Source organism: Achroia grisella, unplaced genomic scaffold (assembly GCF_030625045.1).
Source record: "Achroia grisella isolate CSIRO2021 unplaced genomic scaffold, CSIRO_AGI_Agris_v1 utg2156, whole genome shotgun sequence".
Classification (NCBI taxonomy): Eukaryota; Metazoa; Arthropoda; class Insecta; order Lepidoptera; family Pyralidae; genus Achroia; species Achroia grisella.
In genome coordinates, this window is record NW_026712714.1 from 128,495 (window position 1) to 143,656 (window position 15,162).

The 15,162-nt window shown below is 37.2% G+C and overlaps 1 protein-coding gene across 1 annotated transcript; it reads right to left on the reverse strand.

The window, feature by feature from the left end:
* Positions 1-8: 8 nt before the first annotated feature.
* LOC131842302 (uncharacterized) lies at positions 9-12,865 on the reverse strand. The gene is made up of 7 exons (XM_059190841.1): positions 12,854-12,865; positions 11,851-11,995; positions 7,869-8,065; positions 7,220-7,377; positions 6,932-6,994; positions 974-1,109; positions 9-383 (listed from the first exon to the last, which is right to left on the reverse strand). The coding sequence occupies exons 1-7, from the start codon at positions 12,863-12,865 to the stop codon at positions 9-11; spliced, it is 1,086 nt and encodes a 361-aa protein (XP_059046824.1).
* Positions 12,866-15,162: the final 2,297 nt, after the last annotated feature.

Sequence of the window (15,162 nt, forward strand, 5' to 3'; positions counted from 1 at the left end):
CCCGCCCGCTAGCCTCCCCTCCCCCCACGTCGAGGAGGGGCCGCACGCGCCCCCTCGACATCCTCGCGCTCGACGTCGCGCACGTGCACCTCCCCTGGCCCGCCCGCTAGCCTCCCCTCCCCCCACGTCGAGGAGGGGCCGCACGCGCCCCCCTCGACATCCTCGCGCTCGACGTCGCGCACGTGCACCTCCCCTGGCCCGCCCGCTAGCCTCCCCTCCCCCCACGTCGAGGAGGGGCCGCACGCGCCCCCCTCGACATCCTCGCGCTCGACGTCGCGCACGTGCACCTCCCCTGGCCCGCCCGCTAGCCTCCCCACCTTCTGACCACTGTCACCCCATTGGGCCCACAAATTGGGCCAGTTGGTCACCGCGTCTCTAGATATCTACCCACAAACAAACAATGCGAACTGACCGAATGGTTTCTTTCGTAATTTCCCATAGTTAACTCTAAGGAGGCCTTAAAATTTTCCCGCAAAGTGCCGCGCGTCTGCAGCGCTGCAGCCGCACTGCTGTCGCTAGGTTTGAGAATATGGGAATCATAGTGCAGTACATAGTTTCACGATGGACTCATCGCTAAATTTTTCAACCTGACTTGCACAAACAAATACGTGCGCGAAGTCACTAGTCGATCGATGTACTGATGCGTGGCCGCAGCGCGGGTGTAGCGCTGCAACAGCATGTTCTTTATTTACGACTAGCTGCACCCACAACTTCGTCCGCGCGGAATTTAACTTTATTTTCTAAAATAAAAGTAGTCTAAGTTACTCCTTATTGTATCAGCTACCTGCCAAAAAAGTCCCGTCAAAATCGGTCCAGCCATTTCAGAGATTAGCCGGAACAGACAGACAGACAAAAATTGTAAAAAATGTTATTTTGTTGTATGTACCGTATTTATATTCATATGCATGTAGTAAAAAACGGTTATTTCAATATTACAAACAGACACTCCAATTTTATTTATATGTAGATTCACAAGGTAGCGTGGCCGCGCTGCAGACGCGTTGCCACTTGCCACGGCATTTTCGGCAAATTTGGAGGCGCCCTTAGAGAAACGAAGTGTAAACACATAATCTTGTATTGTTACTACACATGTTAACATGTCTACGACACTGTAAAACAAGGTAATTACTTTATAAGGACATTTTAACATGTAATGTTATGTTAAAATAAAATAAAACCATGTGACAACATCATCTTCATTGTTTTATTATCGAGTACAAAGCAATATACCCCATCTAAAACCTTAACTGGCTGCCTTTAACCTTTTATCAACATAATCCATCCGGATCTAAGAAACTTAATTAACGGCAGAGAAATGTTATACTATGTATATATGTATAAATGTTATATATGTAGCGCGGTGCTTATCCTCATCACTGTAGCGTTATATATCTTGTGATGACGTGTCGCTACATATTATATTATTTATTGTAGTATGTAGGTAGTGAGTATACCGGTAACATGGTTGCAAGATTTATTGTACATTACTAAGTTTATTGGTAGTGTAAGTTTATTAGTAACGCGCAGTCCACGAGCATTCGGGACGTAGACTGATTTTAAACTTAACTTAAATCTATGTTAGTGGAGACTAAACTAATGGAAGGGTCTCAAGTGTTGACAGATATATTACAAGTGTACGCACATGTATGATTTTACACTTAACTAATGTTAGTGGAGACTGTAGTGTATGTGAAAACACTAGCAGTTTATTATCTATCGTCTCGAGCCGAGCGTACACGGGCCGCCGTGCGCAAGAGGGAAGGGATTCCCTGCGCAAGCGCCGCGGAGTAAAGACGTGGAGCTATGCCTAACGAGCCGATATTACGTCGATAACAACTTACATACAAGAAGACATAAATAACAAATAAGTGAACACTATAGAGACTGAACTAATGGAAGGGTCTCAAGTGTTGACAGAAATATTACAAGTGTAGGCACATGTATGATTTTACACTTAACTAATGTTAGTGGAGACTAAACTAATGGAAGGCTCTCAAGTGTTGACAGAAATTATACAAGTGTAGGCACATGTATAATGAACACAGCTTGCCTTTATATAGCAGCTTAATATAAGTTATAATGGTAAACAAACTAATGATAAATTTAAACCGTTGCTTATACAAATAATAATAATAATCTCAGGACAATTCACACAGCGCCATCTAGACCCAAGATAAGCTAGCTAAAGCTTGTGTTATAGGTACTAGACAACTGATACATATACATAGATTTTTTTTTCGTAAATACATACATATAAATATATACTATGTATATACATAGAAAACACCCACACCGATACAAACAATTATACTCATTAATACAAATGTTAGTGCCATGCGAGGAATCGAACCCGCGATCATCGGATGTAAAGCGGTGTGCTAGACCGCTAGACTACCGAGGATCGCTAACATGAACAGCACTACCGACTATATATAATAACTCATTCTTTGTCATTCCGAAGGACTAAGATATCATTCCTTGTATCCTGTGATTTCACTGCCTTATCTTGACCATTCAACCGAAATTCACTTTATAATGCAATGCCTGGCATCAAACTATGTGTTGTAGTTATATAAGATAGCAATCTGTATGTCAATTTTTGTGTCGAAATTACGCATATGACACAGAACTCTACGTCAAGCCAAAACAGCCTATCTGTTGTATTTTATTATATTTGTACAGGTAAGATAAAGAAAATGATTTGGTATACGGAGAAAAATTTATATTAGTATATACTACTGACATATAACAGTGTAGAGGTTTTGTTCCGACACTTGTTGATAATGATAATTGATAATGTACGGGAATGATAAATAAAAGATAGCAGAAAGCGCTTGATGTTATACACTGATTTATTGTATAGTAATATATGTATAGTGAAATGATATGCTACGTAAGTGATAATATAACTTATAAGTATATGATTATTATGGTACGGTGTTCCGTACAAACAGAATAGAACGAAAGTAACAAACAAGAATCTACAAAAGGAACTATAAATTTTAAATACAAATCTAAATATATTTAACTCAAAGGTGACTGACTGACATAGTGATCTATCAAAGCACAGCCCAAACCACTGGACGGATCGGGCTGAAATTTGGCATGCAGGTAGATATATATATAATTCTACCCCCAAGGGAATGAAAGTTTGTATGAAACTTTGTCAATTTTAAACCGATCGGGCTGAGACATGCAAAATGCATAAAGCTACTATGACGTAGGTAACCCAGGGCAACTAAGGGGATAAATTAACGCGAGCGAAGCCGCGGCCAAAAGCTAGTATAAGTATAAAATACGAGCGTTCCCGAGCAGGTAGATGTCATGACGTAGGCATCCGCTAAGAAAGGATTTTGATTAATTCTACCCCCCCGGGGATAAAATAGGGGATGAAAGTTTGTATGAAACTGTCAATTTTAAACCGATCGGGCTGAGACTTTGCATGCATAAAGCTACTATGACGTAGGCATCCTCTAAGAAAGGATTTAAAAAAATTCCACCCCTATGGGCATAAATGAACACGAGCGAAGCCGCGGGCAAAAGCTAGTTTAGAATATAAAACACATTTCTTATTAACCAGTTACAACACTATCCCATGCAATTTGAAAATTATGGGCATTTAAGAAAAACCTAGAAATTTGGTCAAACTGTAACCATTTTTCGGTTATTGCGGTTAATTTTTATTGTTTTTGTTAATTTAAACTATGGAACCGTAACCCTAAATAACATTTCTAGAACCACAGTCAAAAATAATGACACAATCTATGCATATGTATCAGTTATCTAGTACCCATAACACAAGCTTTAGCTAGCTTAACTTGGGTCTAGATGGCGCTGTGTGAATTGTCCTGAGATTATAAAAAAAAAAAAAAATATATATATGTTCTCGATACAGTTACCACGGACAGGCGGTGGTCAGAATTTATTAACTCTTCGGTTTGTGGGGTGATTTGTTAACTCTTCTTAAGATATTGTTTTAAAAAAAAAAAAAAATTGCCCCAAGTTTTCTAGAATTAAGACTATTTGTTAAACTATGAATTTAAAATTATCAAAATTTGTCTACATTGAAAGGGAGGGCCTTTCAGTTAAAAAAAATCTACTGAATACCCTGTATTACTAGTATTGCTATCTACCTAGTATATGACTCGCTAAATTATATTAATAGAAATTATATTCAATAAAATAAAAATTAGGTAAGTGATATGACATATGTAGATCACAGAATTTGCTACTGAATTTTTATTAAATACACGTTTTAATTTTGAATTAATATAATATACTTCATTAGGTAACACATATCGTAGTCTAAAAACATCTCCCTCTGGATGTATGTTGGACAGAATGAGAGTCATACCAGTAGAGTACTAGAGGCTCCGTAAATAAAACCAGTATGTTTTGCGACTTGTAAAACAAAAGCTGGAAATCAGTTCTCATCACGATATCATTCCGAACTGACGGTAGATTTGACATATCATAAGAGTCTGTAATAGACCTACATGAATAAATATATTATGAATTTTGAACATTTTTTTATAACACTGGGACAAAAGAGCATGCGGCTCACCTGATGGTAAGTGATTACCGCCGCCCATGAGGACCGCAACACCAGGGGAATTACAAGTACGTTGTCGGCCTTTTAAAAAGGAATAAACTCTTTTCTTGAAGGTTTCAATATCGTATCGGTTCGGAAATACCATTGCTGGAAGGTTATTCCACAATGTGGTTGTGCGAGGCAAAAAGTTTCTAGAAAACCGCACTGTGGAAGATCGCCATTCATCCAGATGATCAGGATGGTATTTTAGTTTCTGGCGGGTGGTACGGTGGTGAAACTCAGCAGCTGGTATAATTCCGAACAATTCCTCAGAACACTCCCCGTGATATATGCGGTAGAAAATCCACAGAGATATATATCTCACTGCAAAGTCAATGGGTCGAGTCTGTCACATAGACGTTGATTACCAATGATTTTGGCTGCTCGGTTCTAAATGCGGTCAAATGGAAGTAGATGGTATTGTGGTGCTCCCGCCCAGAGATGAGAACAGTATGCTTGTGAATTGACTTGGATGATGTTGAAGTATATTTATGTGTCAGCTGCAGGAGTTTGTGTTGTGGTCTCATCCACGCCTCCCGTAGCGCCGGAGTCTCCTTCAACGTCGACGCTAGTAGTAGCGTCGGTTCCATTCTTCGCAACTATAAATATAAAATACTCATAATTTATTTTATATATATTTAAAGTCAATAATATCATCATTAAGAATCCCATTTCAAGTTTTCGAGTGGCTCCACTGAAAATCAGCGCTGCAGTGACACGCTGCGGCACCAGCTGAGTGGAGGCCCTTTCAGCTCATAACGAAATATATTAGTTTTTAAGTTTTCTATTTTTTTACTCTGTATTATGATGCGGAATTATTACTATTATTATTTTCACTGTTGTCGCATTTTCTTAGCTTTTCCTGGACATATAATAAAGACATTAAAAAATATATAAATCTTAAAGTTGCTGTTTTCGTCTGTCTGTTTATCTGCTTAATATACAAAATACGTAATAGCTTTTTACGCGATTTATATTGACATTTCTGGAATTTCTTCTGAAATAATTAGTACAAATCACGGAATCTTACCACGTTTTATTATTTACTGTAAGTGTAGTTTGGCAAGATGAATATCGTGCGAGTTTCATTAGTAGCAACAAATGAAGGTAGATGATAAAACATTTTATTTACCATCTACCCGCAGCTCTTTACCCGTGATCATGGCGGGTGACATACCACCGAAATATCTTATATATAAAATTCTCGTGTCACAGTTTTTGTTCCCATACTCCTCCGAAACGGCTTGTCAGATTCTCATGAAATTTTGTGAGCGTATTGAGGTCTGAGAATCGGCCAACATCTATTTTTCATCCCCCTAAATGTTAGGGGTAGTCCACCCCTATTTTTATTTTTATTTTAAGGCAAAACAACGTTTGCCGGGACAGCTAGTAACTCAATAAGAACAATGTAGTAAGATCCCGTGATTCTAACTAATTATCGTGTCTATATTAATATATGTATAGGAGGGAGAGATTATTAATAATGTAGACTAAAAAGATTGCTAGCAATGTACCATGTCAGGCCTCCAAGCGGTTCCCCCAGGAAACCATGTGATAAGTTCCTGGTGAATTTGTCACCATGCGCTAACTGACCTAACCACATGTTCACCTTATCATTGTCCACTGGTGCCCCGCCACCGTCAACCGAACTCATACTTCCATCGTCATACATTAAAAATATATACATAGAAACATAAGCACAATATGTGAATGTCCATACATGCTTTTTGAGACGACATCGCTGGTCTAGCGGTCTAGCACACCGCTTTACGTCCGATGGTCGCGGGTTCGATTCCTCGCACGGCACAAACATTTGTATTCATGAGTATGATTGTTTGTATCGGTCTGGGTGTTTTCTATGTATAATATGTATGTATTTACGAAAAAAAATATATCTATGTACTTGTATCAGTTATCTAGTACCCGTAACACAAGCTTTATATATAACTAGATGGCGCTGTGTGAATTGTCCTGAGATTATTATTATTATTATTATTTGTCTATGCTATAGTTAGATCATACCAGTTTCCTTTCCAGCTTCCGTAGTTACATTCCGACTGACAGTCACCCACGGACTAGTTCTAATGTTCTGTTCACCTAAAATAGGGTATCTAGGGATACTTATTAGCGAGCATATCGCAATAGTTGAAAAGAAGTGAACATTAGTTATTTGATAGTTGCATGTGCTTTAAGATTTTTTTTATAACAGCAGTACCTTCAATTAGTTCCAATCGTTCCAATGTTCTGCTCACCTAAAATCGGGTATCTAGGGATACTTATTAGCGAGCATATCGCAATACTTGGTTAAATACAATAAAAATAAACGAATATGTCACTTACATTGGAGTTCTGAGCGTCGTGGGCATGATCCTGCCTGCCTGCGCTCTAGCTTCCAGAATGTCTCTACGTTTATAGAAAAGGTGAGATAAGTAATCAAATAAGATTCTCTTTATTCACAAATTGTAAACCAACTTTGTCATTTCAACAAATTACATTACTACCGTTTTAGTAAGTAGTTTTGATCCTTCGAGCCGGATCAAAACATTACAGAATTCCTGTGGCCTAATATTGAAATAAATAAATCTCGAAATACACTGTATTAAAACAAAAATAAAAAAACATTTTCACCTAAGCAATCGGACGCTAATCTGCGCGCTGGGCAGCCGCGCCTCCACCGGATTGCCAACCACAATGACGTCGTCATCCTCGAGAACATATCGTCCCGTGCTCACTTGACTCTCTTGGTAGTCCTCATCAGTGTCTATGTCGTAATAGAACTCGTACCCCTGATTTTGAAATGGAATATATTTATTAACCATAGAGAATTGAATCCTTCGCTTCAACCGAAACACAGCGTACAAAAAGATGTGCTTGGTGACTGAAATAGGTGAGACTGAGTTGCCCATGACTAACAATCTACTTCGGGGGAAAGGGGATTGTTAGTAATGTGGACTGATGATCTTATTGTTAGCAATGTACCATGGCAGGTAAACCTCCACGCAGTTCCCCCTAGAAACCACCGTGATAAATTCTTGGTGAATTTGTCACGATGGGCTAACTGACCTGACCTCATGCTCATCTTATCATCCTCCACTGGTGCCCCGCTAGCGTATACCGTTAGCGCAGACGAGTTCACCACGGAATGGTGAATTATCATCCATAAAGAAGAACAGTCTACTTCGGCCCTCGATAAAACTTTTAGTCTCACATGTGGACATTAGTAGACAGTATCTAATAACCTATTACCAAGTGCGTTGTAACTGGTCGAGCAACTTACTTTAGATAAACTGGGAAAAGCTTTAAAACTTTGGTGCCAGTTCATAAACCTTCTGGCTGGTCGTAGCGCCCGGCGCAGCGCGCGGCGTACAGGAGCAGCTGTGTGGCTCTCTCTTATGAGGACTAATAAATGCAGGACCGCCTTCAGGTCCCACGCCGTAGAGTCGACGTAGCCAGGTGGCGCACGTTCAATTGTTGCTGAGGAACATATAACACATTACCTGTACGGTACGTCACCGTACAGCCGTCAGTGCTTGACACTTCCGCCGTCCATATAATGCCCACACATACCATTTCCCCTTCAATACACCAAATACTCACAAGCAAGCATCAGTCCACACTTAATCATCGTCAGTCCCGTATTTATAAATAGGCCATATAGGCCACGGCCTAGGGGCGGCAGCATCCTAAGGGCGGAGATTTCAGAGCGAGGACGGTCACTCGATTTCAGAGGATAAATTTCAAACAAATGAGAGAAAATGATTCTTTTAGAAAGGTAATATACATACATGGGGCGGCGGAAGTAAAGTGGAAAAAATAAATCTAACACTGATCGTCGTGTACTCAATAAATCAAGTAATCAAGGAAAGCAGCCAGGACTTATCATTTATACATCATAGCACCCAGATTGTGTGGGTCACAGCAGACTCTTACATTTTTACCTATGTTGTAATAAGACGTTTTTAACGTAGCGTAACGTGAGGCATTTGACCATAATCTTCCACCCACGCAGGGAAGTGGGCAGTGGCGTAGCTACCTAGGGGATAGGCGGGGCAGTGTCCCGCTCTCAAACTCAGGGGACCCTCGAAACCTTACCAGACAATCTCGATCAAACTTAACTTTTCATAATTTCTCCCATTTTCAAAATAAATGTGACGGCTTTTTTTTTTTTTTAATAATAATAATCTTTATTAAATTCAGAAGGATCGTTACAATATTATTTATACAATAGGTACACATTCCAGACAATATCAATCCTTTCAGTATTTATGTGTAGTCCTGGCTTCTGAACTAGCATTAGCCGTATGACAGAAGCCAGTTCCTTCCCAATACATGTACTTTTATTATAGAAGGATGAAAATTATTATAACATGATATATATAAACAATATTTTATCAATAGATACATATTTAAAAATCTAAATTATAAGAAAAACAAAGGTGTTGAAATAAACATAACATTTTGCACTATATTGTGTGTGTCTTATGTACAAGTATGATGTAAGTGTGTTTATATGTATGTATGATGGATATGTAGGTGAGCGTGCATGTACGCATTTGATGCGTGTGTTTAAGTAAAAAAAAAATATATATCTGCAAATTAATCTATGTGATGTTAACAAAGAATATTACTGTACATTTAATAAATTTTCCGTATCATCGTATTGTAGCTGATTTAACCATTGTTTAATTTTATTTTTAATTTGATATTGAGTCATACTTTTTGGGTTTACAACCTGACTAAACACATTGTATAGTTTTGGCGCAAGATACTGGTATTGTTGATGTGCAAATTTACTTTTGACCCTAGGTACAGGATAACGATTAAGTCTTTTATTGTTGTTGGATATAGATGATGCACTTCCATGGTTTCATGGCTTGCAACCCAACTTTAATCATGGCAACTCAGTAGAGAGTAATCCGAAAGTTATACCTTCGAAATTCCCCTAGATTCTTTCTGTGGGTTGGCAGTTGTCAATTTGACGGATAGCGATATGTGAGTTTTAATAAAACTGTAATGTAGGTACTTAGCATATACTTAGCAGTTTAGGTACTTAGCAGCCCTTTAGGTACTTAGCAGTGGGGCCCTATATTTTGATTTGCCCCAGGGTCCTTCGTTAATTACGCCACTGGAAGTGGGTGGGATATGTAGAACTTTTACCCACTAAAAACCGGAATTAAATGGAAATGTATGAATGGCAATCATGTTGTATATCTCTTTATGTTATTTGGACCACAGATAACATTATATTACATAATTTAGACAGAACTCTGCACAAAAGATTCCGACATTGCAGGGATCGGGACAAGATCTACCTTGAGCATACAACTACATACTGACAAATTGCAGGAAACGAGGTATAACTTCTCAGTCTTCTAGGATGTAATCGCATCCAGGTATCACGGCTGACATCTTAAAACGTGATATCTGTAAAACTGTTCATGTATAGAGACAACGATTACCACTTACCATCAGATCAGGACTCTTAGCTTGTTCATTATGTAAAAAAAGATATAAGCGTACCAAGTAAAGGGCACGTACATCGTCCTTAGGGGGCGTTCAAGTATTACGTAAGCACTATAGAGGGGAGGGGGGGGTCTTTGTTTGCTTATTCTGGATGACATAGGGGGTGGGGGGGGTTTGATGATGATTACGTCATTGTAGATATTAGTTTTTTACACGAATAGCAACCCTCACATTGTCCTTGCATGACCTACTTGTTGAGAATTTGGGAGTTTCAAATGACGACGTAGATATATAGAAATAGAGTCGACAGACAGAACAGAAGTGTGTTTATTATATATTTTTTTCGGACTCCTCTAATGCTGTTGGCCGCAGCTAGCCTTTACAGCTTCACCAGACGTTAGGGGGCGAGTGCAGATTGTACTCCAAACCCGCGGAAGGACTTATGGAGCGGCTGAAGGCCAACTGTCTGAGGGCACCACTAGTGGTTCGAACCTCGGCTCAGGCCGTCGTAATAACGATCCCCATTTGAATTCGACGGGGGATCGATCGGAGGGGACAGGGACAGGACATTATAAAAATATTACAGCCTTATATACGATTTTACACGTGTCACTTTTAAGCGTAGCTGCAGGTAACGACGGATTGAAGGTCGCGCAGCTGCGTTTCTCGTGTACTTACACGTGCCGTGCGATGAGGACTCTAGGAAGTTGCAAGAACGTGGACGGTGGCACGTGTAGAATGTATGTTGCTACATAATAATTGGAAAATGATTACGTAGGCATGGGGAGAGGGGTAAGTGCTGTGGGGTCGGTAGTAATTGTAATTTAATATATATTTTTTTTTAATAGCATATGCTGGTGATCACTCTATTCTCCCAAATCGTCTATCATGGTATGGACATGTAATGCGTATTCTATGTATGATTGTAGATGATTATAAGGGCAGAGGAAGGCCAAAAAAGAGATGGATGGACTGTGTGAAAGATGATATGGTAAGAAAGGAAGTAAATAACGCGATGACTGCGAACAGGGATGCATGGAAACGAAAAATATATTACACCGACCCCAAATAAATGGGATAAGGATGAAGCAGATGATGACTCTATTCTCCCAACTTTGAGTTGTATGAAATTGTATTGTTGTAAATATGTACAAAACTTAAAAAAAAAAGAAATACCAGCTGAGTTTCTTGTCAGTTCTTCTCATCTCGAAATCATTCCGAACTGACGTTAGATTTGACATATCATAAGAGTCTATAATAGACCAGATATTTTGAATTTGAATTTGAATAAAATAGACCCTCAACTAATGATAAAAATGTATGTTAAGAATAGTTACAGAAATCGATACTAGAAAATATTATATAGAACTAGCTGTGCCTGCAAACGTTGTTTTGCCTTAAAATAAAAAAAAAATTAGTGGTGGACTACCTCTAACATTTAAGGCAATGAAAAATAGATGTTGGCCGATTCTCAGACCTACTCAATACGCTCACAAAATTTCATGAGAATCGGTCAAGCCGTTTCGGAGGAGTATGGGAACGAAAACTGTGACACGAGAATTTTATATATAAGATTATAGCTGTATGCAGTGAGTGACTGATGACGTGAGAATATTTTATAGGTGAAATATGGAACGTGTCTGTCTTGTATGTAAGAGGTAATGATGTGAAATGATTATCATACAAATGTATACAGTACACCATAGTGCTTTGCTACTTTTGTTGACAAGGGGATGGGGCATAAACAATTGTAATAAATCTGCTCACGTAATATTTGAACGGCCCTAAACAATTACCAGTTATCTGTACCGGAGCTACTTTATTTAAATCGTTGTAAAATTGATGTTTGTGGTACATAACGAGGCGGTCCAGCCATCCGGCCGGGCGTACACTTAAACTTGCTACGGCCATTGTAATATAGTAAAAAACGACGCCACATTTCTGAAACATTGATAACAGTTTTTATTAGGAACTAGCTGTACCCGCGACTTTGTCCGCGTGGAATTATATTTTATAAAATAAAAGTAGTCTAAGTTACTCCTTATTACATCAGCTATCTGCCAATAAAAGTCCCATCAAAATCGGTCCAGCCATTTCAGAGATTAGCCGGAACAAACAGGCTGACTGACAAAAATTGTAAAACCTGTTATTTTGGTGTATGTACCGTATTTATATTCATATGCATGTAGTAAAAAACGGTCATTTCAATATTATAAACAGGCACTTCAATTTTATTTATATGTATAGATTAAAGTTAAAATTAAATTAATAGTAAATTTGGTATCAATTTAAAGTTAACAGTTTAACCTTTCAAATGGTAGCATTTTTAATATTCTTAACAAATTATTAAGTATTCAAGATCTTGCGGAATCAATTCCAAGTAAGTGATTCCACACTTTTGCTCGCGAGTGTACTAACATATATATAATACTAATCCAGTTATACATTAACTATTACTACATCATACTATAGTATAAAACAAAGTCGCTGTTGCTGTCTGTCTATGTATGCTTAAATCTTTAAAACTACGCAACGGATTTTGAAGCGATTTTTTTAATAGATAGAGTGATTCAAGAGGAAGGTTAATATGTATAATACATGTACACCCAGGCGAAGCTGGGGCGAGTAGCTAGTATTATATTAATCTATAGTATTTGTAATATTGCACCTAGAGATTGCTCAAATAATAATAATAAATTCAGCATTACAGTAATTGTATTTACTATCTATCTTTTTAAATACAAAACTTATGTAGGTAAACTTTTGAAGATATTAGTATACTTAAATATGGGTACTCACAATGAAAAACATTGTCTCAATATTTGTAAAGTAATAAAATTACATTGTATTTGAAAGCTAATTACATTTTGATTAAAACAATTTATTAACACATAATCAAACATACTCACGGTAATTATTATTTTATTACATGACGATAAAGAAAATTAAAAAAAAATGTATGTAGGTACAAGTTTTGGTTTTATACATGACGAATATTAATATTTCTTAGTTGCGTGCGTTACCGTTTGGTTGAGTGCTAAATTAGACCAGTTTAGCACAGTACTGGTTTCCCTCGAGACGGCTGATCCCATAAATAAATGAAATTCATACTAATTTTATAAATTCAAAAATGTGTCTATCTGTCTGTAAATTTGTTACCCTTTCGTAATACAATGTCATGAAAATAGATTATCGTAAGAACACGGACATTGGCTATATTTATCTCAAAAAAGGAAACAAAATCTGTAACAGACTAAAGTTGACTATATTGCTTTGTGTTTACCAATAACACAACTTTAAATCAGTAATTAATGATTTACAATTAGAACAATCGTTGGATTGTACCTTTAAGAATTTGATACTATACTGAGCAAATAACCACTATGTTACTTTTGTCGAATTGCTGAAGCAATATGACATTAATTAGTTTGACGTTGACATTTGTGTCGATATATACCTACTCTATGATTTTGTTAACTTGACAGATGACAGTTCGATTTGAATCTGTGTTTTAAAGAAACGAAAGAAAAAGAAATGTTTCGACGTGTCTCTTTGAAACAAAAATTTTATTCCAAATTACAACTTTGATAATATTATTTGTATCTAGAGTACTATTAGAAAATACACAGAGTATAATAACAATCAATTTCTCTCAATTTTATGTATAAAACCGTATAAATGACGTGTAAAAAATAAGTTTTGCTTTAGTTAAAGTTGTAGAATAGTAAACAAAGGCATTTAAACGAAAACAATGACTTTATACGTGTCCGTAGTTAGTAGGCGTGGATGAAGCGAGTTGTAAAACATATTTGGAAGACTTTCTCTGTAAAAAAAATTACTAAAATGAGTGGAGTGAGCCGGGACGCGCCGGTGGGGGTCCAGATGTTGCAGCGCGCCACCGGGTGGCTGTGTCCTCGATGGCAGATCAACAGGCTTGTACTGTGAGTAATAATCATTATTTTATGTTAGAACAAGCAAGGTTAGTGAAGTTATCGGCGGTTGATGTCACGCTCGGCGGGCGTTTTGTCTATTATAAAAAATGAATGAACTTTTATATTATGACCATTGGAAACTCTATTGTGTAGTAATTAACAGTTTTGTTTATTTTAAATGCTGTCTTTTATCTAATTGAATGATTTATTTGTTAAAATTTTATTATGTAGTCATTGTTAACACCCCATTCCTGTGGTAATTCTGGAATAAAAAATATATGATAATATATGATATAGAATAATCTATATTTTTTTCCTTTTCTCTTCAGCTTTATGGCTATAATCAGATATATTGATATTTTTTTTTGGGATATGTCGTCCATTGACGTGAATCCCTTTTATTTTACGTAAGTAGGTACTTACATTTTGACCAGACGTTCCCTCTTCAAGCGGAATACATCATCCCTAGTATCTAGAAGCTTTAGAGCTAATTTGTTTGCATGGTATTCAAGTAAATACTGATAAATAATATAAATATCTATATAATTACAATGTTGTATAAAAATGATTGAATAAGTTAATTAATTATTTATTTAGTTATCCAGGCAGATCATTGAGTTTTGTGTATAGTTAATTAAACTTCTCTAATTTATTAGTACAGTAGAATCCCGATTATCCGAACATCCTATTATCCAGACTCATTCTCTAGAATTATCAATTCAGATATTTGAGGATTTGTACAGAGAGAAGATGAAAAAAAGACTGAAACTGGGATTGTATCTCAAGTAGAAGCTTTTAAAGCTCTAGATGTTGCTTTGTAATGGTTTGGAAGACAGGATGAATCGGATCCCATACAGTTGTTACAACTGAAGCACATCAGGGACTTGGTCCCAATGAAAAGATGTGATGTTTACATCAAAGATCAATAACAAGTTATTTCCAACCAAAATTTTAAATTACATATAAAAGATACAACTTGGTTGAGATTGGAAGCAAAACTATTTAATATTCCTCATAATTACATAAGTACCCTCACATAAATCAATTTACAAATAATAATCAAACTACCCATAGTTTACATACATAACATATCTCACCCTTATAATCTTTAAGTCTCAATTTACATACTAAATAGATTCATCATTTGAATTACATACTTTTATACATTGTTTTCAT